General features: G+C 34.6%; 3 protein-coding genes across 3 annotated transcripts; all 3 read right to left on the reverse strand.

Annotated features, from left to right (window-relative positions):
• Positions 1-791: 791 nt before the first annotated feature.
• LOC143545670 (uncharacterized) lies at positions 792-3,550 on the reverse strand. Its single transcript, XM_077037516.1, has one exon. The coding sequence runs from the start codon at positions 3,498-3,500 to the stop codon at positions 792-794; it is 2,709 nt and encodes a 902-aa protein (XP_076893631.1). The 5' UTR covers positions 3,501-3,550.
• Positions 3,551-8,061: 4,511 nt separating this feature from the next.
• LOC143545637 (heavy metal-associated isoprenylated plant protein 41-like) lies at positions 8,062-8,598 on the reverse strand. The gene is made up of 2 exons (XM_077037485.1): positions 8,348-8,598; positions 8,062-8,263 (listed from the first exon to the last, which is right to left on the reverse strand). Exons 1-2 carry the CDS (start codon positions 8,596-8,598, stop codon positions 8,062-8,064), a joined length of 453 nt encoding a protein of 150 aa, XP_076893600.1.
• Positions 8,599-12,119: 3,521 nt separating this feature from the next.
• LOC143545654 (uncharacterized) lies at positions 12,120-15,516 on the reverse strand. Its single transcript, XM_077037499.1, has 5 exons — positions 15,140-15,516; positions 13,885-14,130; positions 12,680-12,761; positions 12,367-12,581; positions 12,120-12,302 (listed from the first exon to the last, which is right to left on the reverse strand). Exons 1-5 carry the CDS (start codon positions 15,373-15,375, stop codon positions 12,182-12,184), a joined length of 900 nt encoding a protein of 299 aa, XP_076893614.1. The 5' UTR covers positions 15,376-15,516; the 3' UTR covers positions 12,120-12,181.
• Positions 15,517-18,502: the final 2,986 nt, after the last annotated feature.

The raw sequence follows: 18,502 nt of genomic DNA on the forward strand, positions 1-18,502 counted from the left end.
TTTATGTTATCTGGATTACTGTCTTTATATGTTAAAATAAAAGTTGACCCAACCCGAGACGCTTGAACCATTTTAGCCAGACTGGCTAACAGGTGGTGCAGATTTCGGGTAACAGCTCATAACGAGTATTAAGCAAAGTTAGTTCGAATCAAAACGGGTTTAAGCAAAATGAACTCTGGTCAATCCTGGCCATTTTAAAAAAGTATCAACTACAGAGGTCGCCAGTTCGAGCCCTCTCGTAAATACACCCAAATTAGGGCTTCTGTGTGACTGTGACTGTTTTGACACCATACTCATCTACAACGAGCCGCCTGCCAATGACACTGTCAAAACCGGACAATGAACACCCTTACATTATACCATATCTAAGATTTTTATGAAGTGCAAACAAATAACTATGAATGCCCTGCTAAAGATAAGCAACAACATAATCATATTATCGATTTATCATCATCATCATCCTTTTTCATTGAATGTACAAACAAGCTTGATAACAGTACTGTAAAACAAAGACAATGAAACTACTTAAATAGTCATGAAAAACTCTATCTATTCAATAACTTTCTCTACCGATAATAAGCCAAATGTGGTTAATATGTTTTAGCTTGAGATGTATGTACCCGTCTAGTTCGTGCCTTATCTATATTTCCTTGCAGACATCAAGAAAACCGTCAAATCTTCAAAAAATAAACATGGTGCCATAACCCGTGCAAACACGAACCATGGTTCATAGTTCCAACAGCAGCCACACCAACCTTCTTGAGCCATGACTTTACCCAAGAACCGAACCATCAAACAACTTGGTTCGGTAGATCGAGTCCATCTTTCTCCCAATCACCTTCATGCTGCTTCATAAAATCAGTTAAACTAGATGCTTGTGGGACCCATCCAAAACCTTCCATACTTTCCAAAACTTCAGCCAACTTATTCTTGTATCCTGCACTATGCAACCGGTGTACCAAAGTGCTACATGTCGCAAAACCAAGCATCACTCCACGTTTCCCGATTTCATTGATTGAAGCCACCGCTTCTTTAAATTTACCGTTTTGACTCAACCCGTCAACCAACTTATCATAAACATCACGACCCGATAAACCCTTTTGTAATAACTCGTCTAAAAGCATAAAAGATTTCTCCAAACTCCCTTGATCTTCATCCAACATGTTGTATACCATGTTATCTAAACTAATGCCTTTCGCCACCATTTCTTCAAATACCGAAACCATTTTATCTTTATTTCCTGATCGCATGTAACCACGAGCTAAACACGTGTACGTTACAACCGTTGGCGTTAAATCCCGGTTTTGCATTTCATGGAAAAGATCTTCTGCTTCCTTCATCATCTCAGCTTTACAGTAACAATTTATTAAGATCGTAAACGTGACATGGTTCGGTTTTATCTGCTTATTATCGATCATATCTTTCAATAACTCATCGGCTTCCAATATCTTCCCTAACTTACAGTACGCGTCTATCAATGTATTATAAGTATGCGCAGAAACAAACCCTTTTTCCACCATTTTGTCGAATAAAGTCAACGCCTTTTCAATCTCCTGTACTTTGCAGCACCCGTTGAGAAGAGCGTTATATACAACATAATCCGGTTGGATTCCGTTTTGGTCCATTCGGTCAAATAAGTCAAAACCGAAAGACAAATTCCCGGATTTACAATATCCGTCTATCATTGTAGCATAAGTCACACCATCAGGTATCAAACCCTTCGACGAAATCCCATCAAACACTTCACGAGCTTTCGTGACATCACCCGACTTGCACAATCCACCAATCAAAACATTGTAAGTGACAGTATTCGGATTCACCCCTTTACTAATCATCTTATCAACCATATTAAAAGCTTCTAGAATCTCGCCTTTTTTACAGAAACCAGAAACTATAGAGGTGTAAGTTACCACATCAGAATTCAGACCTTTTTCCATGAGTTCGGTCAAAACCTCGAGAGCTTTATCCATTAAACCGTTTCTAGCAAGACCGTTGATGAGTACACTATACATATGCATGTCTGGAAGAATATTTTTTCCTAACATACTTTTAAATATCAAGAAAGCTTCGTTCGTGTTTCCTTGTTTGCAGTGGCCATCTATCATAGATGTAATTATAACACGATCCGGCATTATATTACATCCAACCATTTCCTTAAAATACTTATCTGCAACCTCCATGTTCGGTATCCTACAATATGCATTAACCACGGCTCCATAAGTGAAAGCATTCTGCTTTACACCATTACTCCCCATTTGAGCTAAAACCGACTGCATTTCCTCCATTCTTTTATCATTACAAAGACCGATTATAAGCGAATTATAGCAATAAACATCAGGAAAAGTACCTTTCTCTTTCATACCAGTTAAAACCGCAATCGCTTCTTCAAACCGACGCGCTCTGCATAGTCCAGATATAATCGAACTATACGTCACAACGCTTAACCTAACGCCATTACCAAACATCTCGTCTTTCAACCTCAACGCCTCGTCAACACATCCATGTTTCATGAACCCGTCAATCAACGCACTATACGCAACATGATCCGGAAACATGCCCGCCTTCGACATATCTTCTAAAACACTCTTCGCCTCTTCCAATCTCTTAACTTTACACAACCCGTCTATAACCGTTGCGTACGTATACTTATCCGGAACAAAACCCTTTTCCGTCATTAACCTCTTAACCTCAAACGCCTCGTCTACACACCCGCCTCTACATAACCCTCCGATAATCACATTATACGTCACCAGACTCGGCTCACACCCGTTCTCCGTCATTTCATTAAAAACCCGTTTCGCGTCGACCAACTTCCCGTCTTTACACAACCCGCTAATTACATTCGTGTAAACATAAACGTCCGGAATAATTTTTAACTCGAGCATTTTATCATACACCTTACGTACGAGCTCCGTTTTCCGACGTTTCACCAAACCATTCACCAACGAATTAACGCAACCCAAATCCGGAAACCGCTCCTTAGCATTAACCCGTAACACAACACACACAGCTTCATCTAACAACCCTTTACTCCTATACCCATCAACCACCATTCCGTAAACCAAACCCGAACCCGCATTCTCACAAAACCCATCAACCGAAACGGGCATCCGGGTATCGATCATTTGACCCAATAAACCTTTAGCAAGCCTCAATTGATTCGAATTACACAACGCCGTGGACAGAATCAAGAACGAATTAGGGTTTTGAGCAATACCCAGTTCGTGAATTGACCAATTGAAGAAGTGGAGAAGACGAATTGGGTGTAGAGATTGTGGGTTTTGTTGGATGACGGATTGGATGACGTCAGGGTTGAGGTTGTTGAGAAGATTATGGGATGAATTAAGAAGTTGGAGCCAGTTAGGGTTTGTGAGAATAGATGTGATTTGTTTGACTGTTTGGTGGTTATGATCATTGTTGTTGATTCGTGAGGTAGTTGAATGGATGAATCTGGTGTTGAATTTGATGCGTGATGGTGATAATAATAATAATTTGATCATTATTTTGTTTTGAAGAAATTAGGGTTCGATGAAATGATGCATCTGGTGGAGAAGAAGAAGAGGAGAATGTTAGGGTGGGTATTCGATTCTCGGTATAATATTATTACTAGTGGGTGTGGGTGAAAGTAGAGATGCATAAACCGGTTTAAAAGTCAAAACCGGTTTGGTCAATAAAAGTCAAAACTGGTTTATGATCGGTTTCGGTTTGAGTTGAAACCGGGTTCATACCATGTTACGATCGGTTTCGGTTCGGATTTTGATTGGTTTTTGTCAGGTTTTGGTCGGTTTCGGTTTGGTTAACCGGTTTGTAACCGTTTTTATGGAGAAAATTACAAACCGGTTCCAAACCGACGGTTTCCATCGGTTCCAAACGGGTTTCTAAATAATCGGTTTCAAACCGATTCAGTTTTCGGGTTGGTCGGTTAACCTGTTTATTTGCCCACCTCTAGGTGCAAGCGATGCGGCGGGAAAGAACACTTAAAAGAACGTTAATGAGTCAAGTTGAGCCGGTTAAGTGGTTATATATATTGTTGCTTGCTAGTCTGGTGCGTTTTAGCCAGGTAAATTTAAATTTGGTTAACGGTATATAATTTGAATTGCCGGAATTACCGGTTTTATTGTTTTACTAGTTTAAGCAATTAAGCTTATGGTAAAATTTTGGGTTTGGACAAGACTAAAGACTTTTAGCGGGTCGACCATGAACCATTTACTTCTCAGTTTTAAGTTTTAACCTAGCGGACGGTAGGGACCTACGATCAATTTACCATCGAATCGAATTGCCCTCATTATTGTCATCGAGCAACTTTTGGATTGATTATTTTACTATGTATTAACATTTGGATTATTTTATATTTTGGAATTATGTATGTAATTTTTTTATTAAGTTGAAGTTGTATTCTAACTCTGTTGAACTGTTCAGTACAACACAACAGGTCGAACAATTTTTAAGCCCAACTTGATATTGTTAAAAACCAGTTTATAAAACATTGCTAAATCACAAAGACGTGTCAATTTGTTTGTTAGAGCCAAATTAGAATGACAAAAATATCATTGGTGATGATATATTTATGTCTGTTGCATATTTGATTTTTGGTTTCGGAAAATGCCATAAAAATTGTAAATAAGTTTACCAACTATTTCAATTGAGTCATTTAAACTTTCTTTTGCCGTTCAAAAATAACTAAACTTTTACGAACTTTGATAATTGATATTCCATACCAACTTTCTTTGTTACCAAATTAGTAATTTAGTACACACTAAGGCTGTGTGTAGTGGAGGGGCTATAAAATGAAGCGTTTTGTGATAATAGATGTGATTTGTTTGAGTGTTTGGTTATGATTATTATTGTTGATTCATGAGGTGTTTGAATGGATGAATCTGGTGTTGAATTTGATGAGTGATGATGTAATAATAATCTCATCATCATTTTGTTTTGAAGAAATTAGGGTTTGATCAATTGCATTTGGTGGAAAAGAAACTAGAGAATGTTAGGGTTCGTATTGGATTCTCTATATGATATTATTACTAGCGAGGTGTCTGCACAATGCGGCAACTGTTAATGAATTTAGCGGGGGTTGGATGCGTTTTAGCTTGGTAAATTTGGTTAACGGTATGGTTTGATTTAATTGTTGGTAATACCCGTTTGTATTGATTTACTGGTTAAAGCCTAAGGTAAGATTTTGAGTTAGTGAACTTTTCATGTCACTCATTATATTATGTGAGTTAATTGTGGGTGAATAAGAGAGAAAATGTAATGGTAAAAGTATAAAAAAATTATTTAAATTGAAATGAGAGAGAAAATGTTATGTTTTTAACGTAATTTTGGATTTGAAAATATGAAAACGGATGAGAATACTCTTCTTTAGACCAAAGACCATTAACGGGACCTCCATAAACTATTTACCTCTCATTTTAAATTGTATCTAGTAGCCTCCGATCAATCTATCATCAAATCGAATTGCTCTCAGTCTTTTCATCAAGCAACCTTTGGATTAGGATTCATTTTTATTATGTATTATGTATTAAAATTTGGATTGTTTAATATGGAATCATATAACCTTTGGATTGTTTTTGAGTTGAAGTTGTATTTTTATGAAATTATAGGGTTAACTAGTCAACTCAGTTGAACCGTCCAATACAACCTATGATACAATTTCTACGCCCAACCTTGTATTGTTAGAAAACAGTTCATAAAACATTGTTAAATCACAAAGACGTGTCAATATTTTTGTTAGAGCCAAATTGGAATGAGAAAAATATTATTGGTGACGACGTATTTATGTATATCGCACGTTTGTTTTTTTGTTTTTTTTTTGGAAAAAATGCCATGAAAATGTAAACGAGTTTAAAATCTATTTCAATTAAATCAATCAAACTCTTTTTTGTCATTCAAAAGTAACTATAAAATTTACTAACTTTGATATTATATACCTTCTTTTTTTACCAAATTAGTCATTCTCAATCCAATTTTCATCTCTATCTCAAATACAGTAAAAACACAATCTTTTCTCTCTCGTTTACAATTAAATAATATATTTTTTTATAATTTTATCATTACATTTTCTCTCTCCTTCATTCATAATCATTTAAAAAAAATATTAAAAAGTTATAAAGGGTAAACAATGTTTTCTCAAATTTATTTACGAATGACAACATTTTATTTATCCTACACTCACAAACACCTTTAAAAAATAGAGAACCACACTTGCGTAATTTAGAGGATGGATTGGGATTGCTTTGAGAAAGTAAGAAGTAGTTATGACGTAGTTTTAAACTTCAAAAAAAGTTTTAAAATGCTTTTTCTTATAATATTTTGGGACACTCATGTTATGTAAGATTTTTTATAGTATTTTTTTTTTCATGCCGCATGTATCAAAAAAAATATCTCAATTTTTTTCAAAAAAACTAACATTACAATTAACCATCTATCTGTTTTTTTAGCGGTAAAGTGCATGTTGAGATCAATTTGTAAACATTGACTATAAAAGTGTCTAAAAAAATCCCCACACAAAATTCGGGTTTTAACGATTTATTTCAATTTAAATAGACCAAAGAGAAAGTTGTTTTTTGCTTTTGTGTACCGCTTTATTCCTAACAGAAATTTGTTTATTTCAATGATTATTTATCAAGTTGTTTATTCAGTCAAGGACATGTCAATACATTTCAGATGATTTATAGACTTATTCTTTTTAAATGTTAGTGTGGACACGTGAATGTGTTAAGTTAAATTTTGCGCTTTTTATGTGTTAAAAACAATTAGTCTATGAGTCAATCTAGACCTTGTATGGGTGTATTTACGGCCCTTGTATGGGTGTATGGGACTATGGTCTACTAAATGACGGGTGTATGTTAAACCATATGCAAGTTTCTTGTGACACAATGATTCATGCCCCCATCATTTGATTTCGGCGACACCAGGTAATGATGGGAGACTATGCGAGTAGGCGGTGTTCACTAAGTGCCTTCGGACGAGTGTTCACAGTGTTGGCCTAGGTGAGGGTTTTCCCTTATCGGAAAGTGAGTGTATCCCGATATGATGAATTTAGACAGTAACCTATTTAAAAAATTTGTTAGCTGTTAGAAAAAGAAAACAAAAGGATACTAATAAAAAACAAAAAATAAATTATATTCAAAAAGTTGGTGTAGGCGTGTAGCTGTACATGTACCGGTCACCTTTAACTTTACAAGACTAGTCATTTTCTTCTTGTACCATCCAACATATTGTGTCCAAACTAAACCCAAATCCTAGTTCCTTTTAATCCCCTCAAAGCAATGCAAACCCTAGTTCCTTCTATGCAGTCGTCATTTGATTCGACATGAACCATATGACGGATTGCTACTTGCCAAGAAAACTTGTGTTTTTGATCGGACCCCATGACGTTTTTCTGATCTTTAGATTGATTGAACTAGGTATGTTTCTGTTTCTAATTGTTACTGAAATTCAATTGGTTAATAGTAAAAGGTTTATGGTGTTTTATGATCTGAAGAGATTTAGGACCTATAAGAATTTTAGTGAGCTTTCTTTAAAAAATGTGCGTGCTCTTTATCATGATTAAATGGATGAAATCTGGTAGGGTTATAGATCCAACCATATTTGAGTTTTTAAAACTTGCTTATTTGCTTTTCAAAAAGCAAATAAGTATATTTGGGTATCACAAAAGCACTTTTCGTGTTTGCCTTTTGTTATGGGTTAAAAAGTTGTTTTTCAAATCAAGAAAACCAAGTTTTTTGTTTTGTTTTTGCTTTTGGAATACCAAATTATATATATATTCATCGTTCTATTATACTCATTATCTGTAAAACTAGCAAATATATAAAAATGTTCTTTTTGGTTATTTTACCTACTTTTTGGTTTTTCTAACCACAAAAACTAATCCAAACACTTTTTTTTTTAAAAAACTACTTTTGAAAAAACCATAGGTAAATAAGCACTTTTAGAGTTAAATAAGTTTAGCCAAACACCCTCTTGGTCTTAAAACGATAATCGCTGGAAACAGCCGGTTAAGCTCGCCTTCGCAAATAGTTAGGCTCGAGATTTGGCTAGTTCGCAAAGGGTATAGGCTTACATTATGCTTTTCTTGTAGTACTCGGTTTTGAAAGTCCCCGCGTGCGGCTGATTGAACTCCACAATTCCATAGCTTCTGCGGTTGATCCTTGGGTCTTCATGCAACTTTGTTGCTTCAACACCGAATATTACCGTCGCTCCGTGTGCGAGTAGAGATGCTAAGTTGTGTCGTCCATGTTTGTATTTGATGATGAAGAACCTGTCAATATATATGTATATAAATAAATATATTTCATGTTATTATATTATTTAAGAAGGTTAAAAGTTTAAAAGCTTACGGAACGAGTCTTTGACGGTCACGGTCAAGTTTCTGGCGTCGCCTAGTTTGATTGCTAGGCTATTTCCATAACTCATATCGCCGTCACCGGCTATCAAGATTTTGACAAACGGGCTATATTTGAACGTATCAGCAGGAAGCCTGGGAAAGGTGCGCTTGAATTTCGGTTCGATCGAGTTGTAATATGCTTTCAGTTCTGAATAACTTGATGGGCTGCCCTCACATATCTCCTTAGTTTTCTGCCTAAGCATGCTCATGTAACCTAGTCTGTCGACTACATTTTCAAAACATTTTCAAATGTCAGTAATAGCAATCAAACAAAGTTAGTTTTCACACAACACAAACAAGGTTGTTTGTTATATTATTGATTGATTGGCTTTTTTTTACTTTCACATGATCAAAATAAAATACAATGCAACTTAGGAAGCCTTTGAAGGTTAAAAGAAACGAAAACAAACGAGGTTTCAGGGGCGTTTTTGACTTATTTCTTTTTTACTTCTGATTATAAATGTCTATTGTTTAATTCTGAACTCTTAATTTACCACTGATTATTCTTTTCTACTTGCTTGAATAAGTAAAAAACACATTCAGCACTCTAATGTCAGTCAAACATAACAGTTAGCATGTATAGATTTAGATTAACAACTAAGTAATAATAGCATAGATAGCTAGCTATTCATTTATTAATAATAATTAATAATAATAGTGCTGCCATACACAACAAGGTATAATATAATTGTGTATATTGATATTCTTCACAGTTAATCAAACTATAATAATAACAATACGCTAAATGATTAATTGTAAAATAATAATAATAATAATGAAACCCTAAATAATCAGAATGTTGAAATAACCTCGGTGCTGAATTGGTTTTGCTTTGACCGTGGCTGACGTCGCTCAGAAACTGGTTTTTTGAAACAAGTGGTGAGCGGCATTTTGAGAGGGCAAATCGGATCATGGACATGGTGACGTTACGTTGTTGATGATGATGATGGTTGATGAGGTTTTTTCGGAATTGAATTAATTGAGATCTGAGACTGGACTGTGACTCCTGATTCTGATTTGGGCTTTTATTATTGATTATGTTGATTGTATCATGTATCTAACTTTAAATATTATTAACTACTTCTTTCTCGACTTCAATTTTGATCAATCGTATAATCGATCCTTTTTGACGGCTTTACCCTTTTTGTCTTAACGGACGTCGGCTTCCGTCAGTAAAATTGTTAGTTGTGATTATTATTGATCAAATGTTAATAGTTTGGGTTAATTAATAATAAAGATTTTTATTGAAACATATTTTAAAAGTGATTTTTATGGATTATTAAAAAATTAAAACATATTCTTTTAATTTTGATTATTATTTTTATATAATTTACTATAAAACGATTACAATAAAGTGGCAGGCAAACGAGAGATTTTTTTATATTTGCGGCCCATATTTTTTCAAAATTACTTTTAAACCAACAATTAACATTCAAACGTGCAAACTTTAGGATTAATTTTTTAAAATTTGAGTGCATTTGTATTCTTTTTTTAATATGGATTAACTTTTGGATTAGTTTTTGTTATGAAATCATTTACTTTTGGGTTATTTTTTGTGTTAAAGTTGCATTTATAAGAAACTATAAGGTAAACTATTCAACCGGTTGAACCTCCCGGTATAAACCGGTTCAACCGGTTGTACCATTTTTTAACCCAATTCGATACGAGTAAAAAACCGGTTTTTAAAACATTGGATTCTATCGTTTGCTAAATAGGTGATGTATTTTGATCTAATATATGTGTACGTTGAGATAATTGTAAAGTGTAAGGAATCGACGAGACTTGACCTAAAATGGTAATACTTATCTTCCACTATGTTCTCAATCCTAAAATGATTATTGCAACTTATTTATCCCATTCTTTTTATATTTACATTATCAGCTATGCAATATATCCAGTTTTATGTTCATAACCAATTAAAGAACTGGGTTGTAAAGTTAAAACACAATTCTGGTTGGATTTATGGGTGGGTGATCAAACTTTAAAAACGAAATTCCCGAACTTATCTTTGTTAGAAGCGAGAAAAGATGTATTAGTTAAAGATTGTTACATTCGAATGAATGATCATACAGTGTGATATTATCGATTAAACCGGATGAATGGCTATGGAAAGGAAGAGATCATTTGTAATACCCGTATTTGGTTAAGGATTTACTATGGGAGAGAGATAATTAACGTGCTCCAACTTTTGGCTAAAAGATTTACCAATAAAAATAAAGTGTTTTATTTGGAGATGGATGTTGGATCGAGTTGCAACCGAAGAGGCGTTGGACGTACGTGGTGTTCATTTTAATGATAGAAATTGTGTTTTGTGTGGTTATCTTCTTGAGTGCTCTCGGTTGCTAATGGTGAAATGCGCTTATGCAAGATTGGTTTGGGCAGTAGTATTTCGATGGGTGAGATTGCAAAGCTCGAGAAATCTTGAACCCGCGCAAGAAATATTGGGTTTTATACATGAGCAAAAATGAACAAAGGAAAGGAGCAAGATAATTCAAGCTGTTGTACCAATAACTTTTTGGATGATTTGGAGGTCAATGAACGATAAGATATATTCAATAATAGATGTGTGTCGATCACAATGATGGCAAGCGATATAAAAACAGCATCATTCCTTTGGGTGTATCGTAGAAGTAAACGAATGAAGGCGGGTTGGAAAAGTTGGTGCAACTTCAATTTTGTTTATTTTCATTTGTAATGGTTTATTTCTAGCTTTGGATGTTTTGTTTTAGGACCGTTTTGATTTCCAAATCCAAACACCTTGTTACTTGGTTGGTGTTCCCTCCTTTTTGGTTTTAATATATTTGACTTAAAAGAAAATACTTCAAAATATTTATAAGTGTAACATATGTTTTTTATAAAATCAAAATTTCAATGGACTATTAGTAACAATAAAATATTTAAGTTCACAAATATTCCTAAATTGAATAAAAGATCGCATTTCTTCATCGTAATATTTGACCTAATTTGTCATCACCACTCTGTTGGGGGTGGTTATGTAGATTTCTCTAAAAGTTTTCTTCATGGGAGGTCAAAGGTTTGAGTCATGAAATAAGAAATTTTACCGGTACTTGTTACAAGATTACTAGTGTTGGTTGTTCAAAGAAAAAAATAAAAAAATCTTTAACCTAATAAAGGCCTAACGAGTATGTTGTATAAGATAATAGGCCTCACATACGAAAGAATAAATTGTTAAGCCTTATTTTTTTTATGTGGTACTAGTATATATAAATAAAAGAAGTTTTGTATTACACAAAACTATATTAGTGTTGTGTTAGTAAAAAGCAAAAGATATTTACAAATTTTATATCTTACCGTGTAAGATGAACGGACTTTAGAGCACGGATGGTTGAATAAGAAACTTTAATTTAAACAATATTTTCTAAATTGATAATTCTGAAATGAATGACCATTTAGTATGTAGTGTTTTGTGGGGATTACTTTTGAATTAACAAATTAAATGCAATTTCTGGTTACAAATGGATGATTCAAATATTAATAATTTGTTAATTACTTTGATTTATATCCCGTATATTTGTACATAACTACATTTAGTATGTAGTATTTTGATTTAATATATTATTTCTAAAAAATAATAAATAAATAAATATTTGAAGTACGTTTTTTCTTCGGAAGAATCTTCTTATGTAAAACGAAATAGAGTGTACAGTATTAAATCGAAATAAAACAAATAGAGTTAGATTACAGTATAAATTTACACCAAAAACTTAAAAGAAAAATGTATTAGCCTTTTTTTAGGAACAAACCCAACCAAAACTGTTATATAAACCAGATTCATTTACAGTTGGGCGGGTTTAGACACTTATATAAAGCCGATGCGGGTTGCTTGTACGTTGGAGTACTACTCGGGTCAAAAAACCGAACTTCACCGGGCTCAAAAGCTAGCTCGTTGTGCCTGCCAAAATGAACAAAAACTTGACTATGTTTCATACAAACACATATATTATCAATCCGCTCACCTTCTAAGATCTAGCCCGACTAAACCCGCTTGAAGAATTGTCAAGTTATCCGAGTCAGGTGAGACAATAATAACAGTGTCCTCCGAGTATTGAGTTTCAAGAATCGACATTAATTGTGTCACGCGAACGAATACATCCGCTACACTCTCGTTTGGTGTTCCATCATTAATCGGGGGTGGTTTAATGTCGGGAGACACGAGATCCGATGCATATATCTATCATATTATTCACAAAACAATTATACCCGTGATATTATCAGACGTGACAGTTTCTGACATGACATGAAAATAATTAGATTTTAATTTATTCTTACCTCTGAAACCGATTGTAACGCCTTGCCTTCGTACGCTCCTAACCCGCGCGCATCCAAGAAACTATACTCCGGTACTATATTGCTTTCAAACATATTAAAAAAAAAACAAAATAAGAATTACAAATGAACACATTTTTCTACAATGTACCCTAACTAATAAACCATATATTTTCTAGAAATCCAACTTAACAATAAACCATAACTAATATATTTTACGGAATATTCCCAAAATGACCTAAAGAGGAGAGAGAATCCCAAGATACCCCTCTTTTTTACAAGATTCCATAAAAGTCCCTCCGCATCTATCCGCAGAGACAAGTTTTGAACCAAATCCGTTTTCGCCGACGAGTTTTGTTTGAGCCAATCAAAACCTGTCACGTGTTCCAAATCCGTCGGCTCATACAACTTTTGAACGAAACCCGTCGTCTCAGACTACTTTTGAACGAAACCCGTCGATTTTGAAATTCGAGTTTTTGAAACCCGCTGCTTTTTTTACCAAATTTTGAAATTTTGTTTCTTTATAATATTATTTATTATATTTAATTTAATTTATATTTTGTTTTTCTTTTATAACTTTGGAAATACAAAGTTGAGTGAACTGCGGTTTTCGTCCCTGTGATTGTCCAAATCTGCGGTTTTGGTCCAATAGTTTCAAATTTGCGGTTTTCGTCCTTGCGGTTTCATTTCACTTGTAATTAAACTTGAACACACTAACGCCGTTAAGTTTGATCGTTAAGCCCATTAGTGTGCCCCTCACGTGATGGGCAATCTTGTCATTTTTCTTCCCAAATAAACCCGAACCCTAACTCGCAAGCCCCTCACGGGAGGAGGTAGGGTGTATTCGGGGGGGGGGGGGGGGACAACACTGCTCCTCACATGAGGGACACAGTGATGGGTTTAACGATCAAACTTAACGGCGTTAGTGTGTTCGGGTTTAATTGCAAGTAAAACGAAACACAGGGAAAAAAATCGCAAATTTGAAACTATTGGACCAAAACCGCATATTTGGACAAACCACAAGTTACTCTATAAAGTTTTTATAAAATTTCATATATACCATTAAGACGAGCTTATTTTTATCTACGTGCTGATATTAATGTTACTCAAAACTATACGTCGAAACATTCAATAAAACTTGACCCGACTCGGTTTATTAATATTAAAGTACATTTAACAAATATATCTTATATACAAAATATTATTACCTTCTATTAACTCCATTGACAGCAGCTATAATCTCAGCAGCTTGATAAGCTCTCTGAGTAATGGAAGGCCAAATCCAGCAACCATTATCACACGCCCCCAATTCCTTCAACCGGAAAGCCGCTTTCACCGTCTGTTTCTTCCCGATCGTCGATAACCCGTTATCGACAGACATTTTCGCTACCGGGTTCGTGTTTATTACCCCTAAGCTCTCGAATTCCGACTCCCCTGCCCTCACCAAAAAGTACCTACAAAATTGAAATTTTAAGATTCAATTTCCCCCTAATTCGACACAAATGTAGTTAAAGGTGTGCGTGGTGCGGTTCTGTGCGGTTTTGGGCTAAAACCAACTGAAAACCAATGTTTCAGTTTTTTGTTTTTCAAAACCATTCAGTTTCGTATATGGTTTTTCGGTTTTGTTACTAGTAATTTTAGGCCAAAGAAATTTGACCCATGATATTTTATTGCGCCTAATATTTAAAAAAATTTAATAACTAGTAGTATAATTATTTTATATATAATAAATGACAAGTTTGGTGCCGCTAAGTGGTGACTGGGCCACTTGGCGGCACTGTATTGGTCGTTGTCATTTTGTTTTTTTTAATTTTGATACCGTAACGAACATGACGGAAACGACCGGATTTTCGTACACTCACAACTCAATTCCCAAGACTGACAAAGCTCCGGAATTTACCCACAACCGACTTTACCAACCAACGCCACCTCATTGGTCCGCCTCGATTTTTATATTTTCTCCGTTTTTTAGCTCCGGTACCATGACGAAAGTAAACGAAACCGACCGAACTCGTGTCGAGTTACCACCGGAACCGAAAACGCCAAACAGTATATTTGTTCACACGTTAATCTTTTATTTGTTACTTTGATGATATTTTTTGGGTTTTAACGCTCATATTTTACCAACAGTAACTCATCGCGACAACGATTGAATTTAACACTGTCCGTTTTTTACAGACCTGTCCCGGCGAACTAGTATTGTGCATTTTGGCTTAAAATATTTAATATCATCCAAGTACAAAACATAATCGAATTACGTTAAATATAAAACAAATATACAAGTTTATAAAACATAAACTATTCAACGAAAAATTAATTCCACAAATTGGTTCGGTTTTTTTTGGGCTTTTACAAAACACAAAACCGATATTTTGGATTTTACTAAAAGCAAAACCGAATCGTCGGTTTCTAATTCAGTTTGTTTGGTTTCGTGCGCACCCCTAAATGTATTTAGTTGATTACCGATTGGAGAGACGAACAGGTGGCATTTGAAACAGGCCGCGAGCATCAGCCAAGGGAGTTGTTAAATTAATCGGAGCGAAAAATGGGGCGATTGAGGCTGCAAGGGAAGTGAGGATGCGACGACGATCGATGGGTATTTGTTGGGGGTTCGGGTGGGTGGTGGAGGAGGCGGTGGCCGTGGTCGGATACGGTGGTGGCGGGGTTTTATTGGAAGATAACGGTGGTGTTGTTAGCATTGTTTACCCGCGAATAGTGAATAAGTGGTAACGGTGGATTTTAAGAATCGGTTGGAAAATATCAACGACGGGTTTTAGGAATAATGCATTTTAGGCCCTTGTTGTTTAATATATTAGTAAATTTGTCGCTTGTAAGAAAGAAAGAAAGCTACGTGCAAAATAGATAACAAGGTATGCGAAAAATAGAATGGATGGGTGCGAAATAATATGAAGAACCTCCCACTATGGATGAGCGGATTCGGTACTTCGGTACCAGGTTTTAAGTTTTCGGCACTGGTATTGGTATGTCTTGAATTTTACCTTCAATACCGGTGACGTCAAAGTACTGGTGCCAAAAATTTGTGATTTTCGGTACCGGTAACGATCTCATCCCTACCTCTAGGGGTGCAAATGAGCTGAGCTGAGCCCGAGCTCGGTTCGTTTAACTTACACAAAGCATGAGCTCGGCTCGTTTTGATCTCTATTTCTAAAGCTAGAGCTTAGCTCGTGAGTATTTTTTTCAAGCTCAAGCTCGCTCGGGCTCGGCTTGTTTATTATTTCTTAATTTATTTATATATATTTCTAGTTATATTTTATATATAATTACTTATTTTTTTCATAATATTAAATATTAATTAATAATTAATAAATATATATTATCAAAAATATGTCAATGACAGACTCGTTTAGGCTCGCGAGCCGGATCGAGCTCGATAAGTGAAGCTTAGGCTCGAACTCATTTATTAAACGAGCTTACTTTTAAGTTTAAGCTCAAACTCGTTTAAACTCGACTCGATCGAGCTTTTCCCTGAGTAGCTCACGAGCAGGCTCGTTTGTACCCTACCTACCTCCCACTACATAGTTTTACTAATTATATTATTGTATTATTGTAGGGATGAAGAATGGGCACCCATACCATACTGATAATTTAAATACTGATATTTTTGGTACCGATACTAATATTATATGAACCAGTATTTCAAATAAAGAGAGAAAATGGACTGATGATGAGTAGTTGAGCATAGTGTTTCTTGAATATAAATTCATAAAAGTAACTAGAAGATAATAAATAGGAACCGGTGAGGTGTCACTGCAAAAAATTTTAAGTGTATCAAAATTCAAAACTTTACTCTTTTCAGTTTTTTCTTAAATTGTCACAACTTGATAAAATAAAAGCATTGTTATTTTTTTTTCTATAAAGCGGTTAAGTTGTGAAATAGTAAGTCATGAGTTCAAGTCCTGTAAAGTACAAAAAATTTATCGTTCGGCAACAATAATAATAACTAGTAAAAATCTTACCAATAGCAAAGCAATTTGCAAGATCTGGGAATGGTGGGATGTCGGTAAACCGTAACTCTATCCCAATTAATAGAGAAGTTGCTTTTAGAGAGACCCCAACATGAAAAATCATATGTATGAACCGAATAAAAGGTAAGCATGTATGTAAATATAGTGTTTTTGTTAAAAAAGGGAATATTTCACATAATATTAATAAAGTTTTAAAAGTGTTCAATAATACATATATAATTAGTGCAAAATTAGTGCAATTTTTTCCCTTGTTTTATGAATTGAACAAATTGAGCAGATATCACGATATCCCTAAATCCAAAAAGTTTTATTTTATATCCCACACTAGGTGTAAAAGGCCAATGATGTTGTAACAACAAGAGCGAGAAGAGTGAGTAGATAGTAAAGATGAGGACGTGGAGATCGTGAAGGCGGGACGACACCGTCCGCCCTCAAATAAAAATTTAAAGTGCTAAATGTTTATTTTTAGTTTTAAAACATAAAGATAGAGCCATAAAGGATAAAAACGTAAAGATGTGAAGTAGATATTTTTAGCTTTATGTCATCCAGGTTTGTTCCCATCATTTTAGTTTAAAGGCTTCAGAGTTGGTGATGTTGGGAGACTAGATAAATTCGTGGTATTTATTAGTTAGAACCTTAAATTAAACTTGTTTTATCTTATCGTACTATCATGTCCCTCAGACGTTAACCTTATGTAAGTTTTTTCCTCAAATCAAAAGATTTTTTCCTCAAATCAAAAGATGAATATACCTGATATGGTGAATTTAGCTAGTAGATAAAAAACGAAACAAAAACTTAGAAGATAAAAGGTTAGGGTTAGAAAATAACAATAAAAAAATGGTAAAAAAAAGGTGGGCGGTTTAAATTATTTTATTTATGAACATCATCCGATAGAGACTACCGGCGGCTGGCTATATCACCTCACCACCTGCTGCTGCTGCATCATCCTAAGTTCCCAGCAGACCCTCAAAGCTCTGTTTCTCATATTCTGGTTGGTAAACTATTTATTTCATTTCATTTGCTACATACATTATTATTATTATTATTATTATTATTATTATTATTTTTTTAATAAAAACACTGTAAATCCTTTTATATATAACAAAAACCGAACTACTATCTAGATAATGGGTAAGCGAGCAACAAGCTGCGCCGCTATCCCCTTTTGAATCGCAAAGCCTATTCTATTAAATATATTATTATTATTAATCCAACTGTTGTTTTAAATTGTTTTACTTTACCTAACAGGCTAACAATAATTCATTATAGATTTGCATTTGCATTTGCATTTGTTTAGCTGTTGTTCACTGGTGAGTACCTTGTGAGCTTATTAAGAAGTTAAGCTGATAATATCAGTAATAATAATAAGAATAATAATATAAACACAAATAAAGAGGTTGTTTTTCTTTAATATAATTCTTAGGGGTGTAAACAAGCCGAGCTTTAGGCTGAGATCGGCTCGTTTCGGGCTCCTTTTATAACGCTCGAGCTCGGCTCGTGAGCTGTTTTTTTCAAGTTTTAGCTCGGTTGGGGCTTGGCTCGTTTGTTATTTGATAATTAATTGATTTATATACGTTTTAATTATTTTTATATTATTTTGAGAAAAACCTCAAACGAGACTTTGCTCGAGCTCGTTTTGAGCTCTTATTATAAAGCTTGAGCTCGGTTCGTGAGTTGTCTTTTCTAGATCGGGCTTGGCTCGTTTACTATTTATTAATTAGTTTCTATACGTGTTAATGTTTTTTTATATTTTATGAGAAAATCTTAAGCGGGCCTAAGCTCGCCTTGAGCTCGTTTATTACCAAAAATGAGTGGAATGCTCAAATCTCTTTCCGAGTCA

Source organism: Bidens hawaiensis, unplaced genomic scaffold (genome assembly GCF_021521415.1).
Source record: "Bidens hawaiensis isolate Kalapana, Puna unplaced genomic scaffold, B.hawaiensis_p1.1 tig00013988_1, whole genome shotgun sequence".
Classification (NCBI taxonomy): Eukaryota; Viridiplantae; Streptophyta; class Magnoliopsida; order Asterales; family Asteraceae; genus Bidens; species Bidens hawaiensis.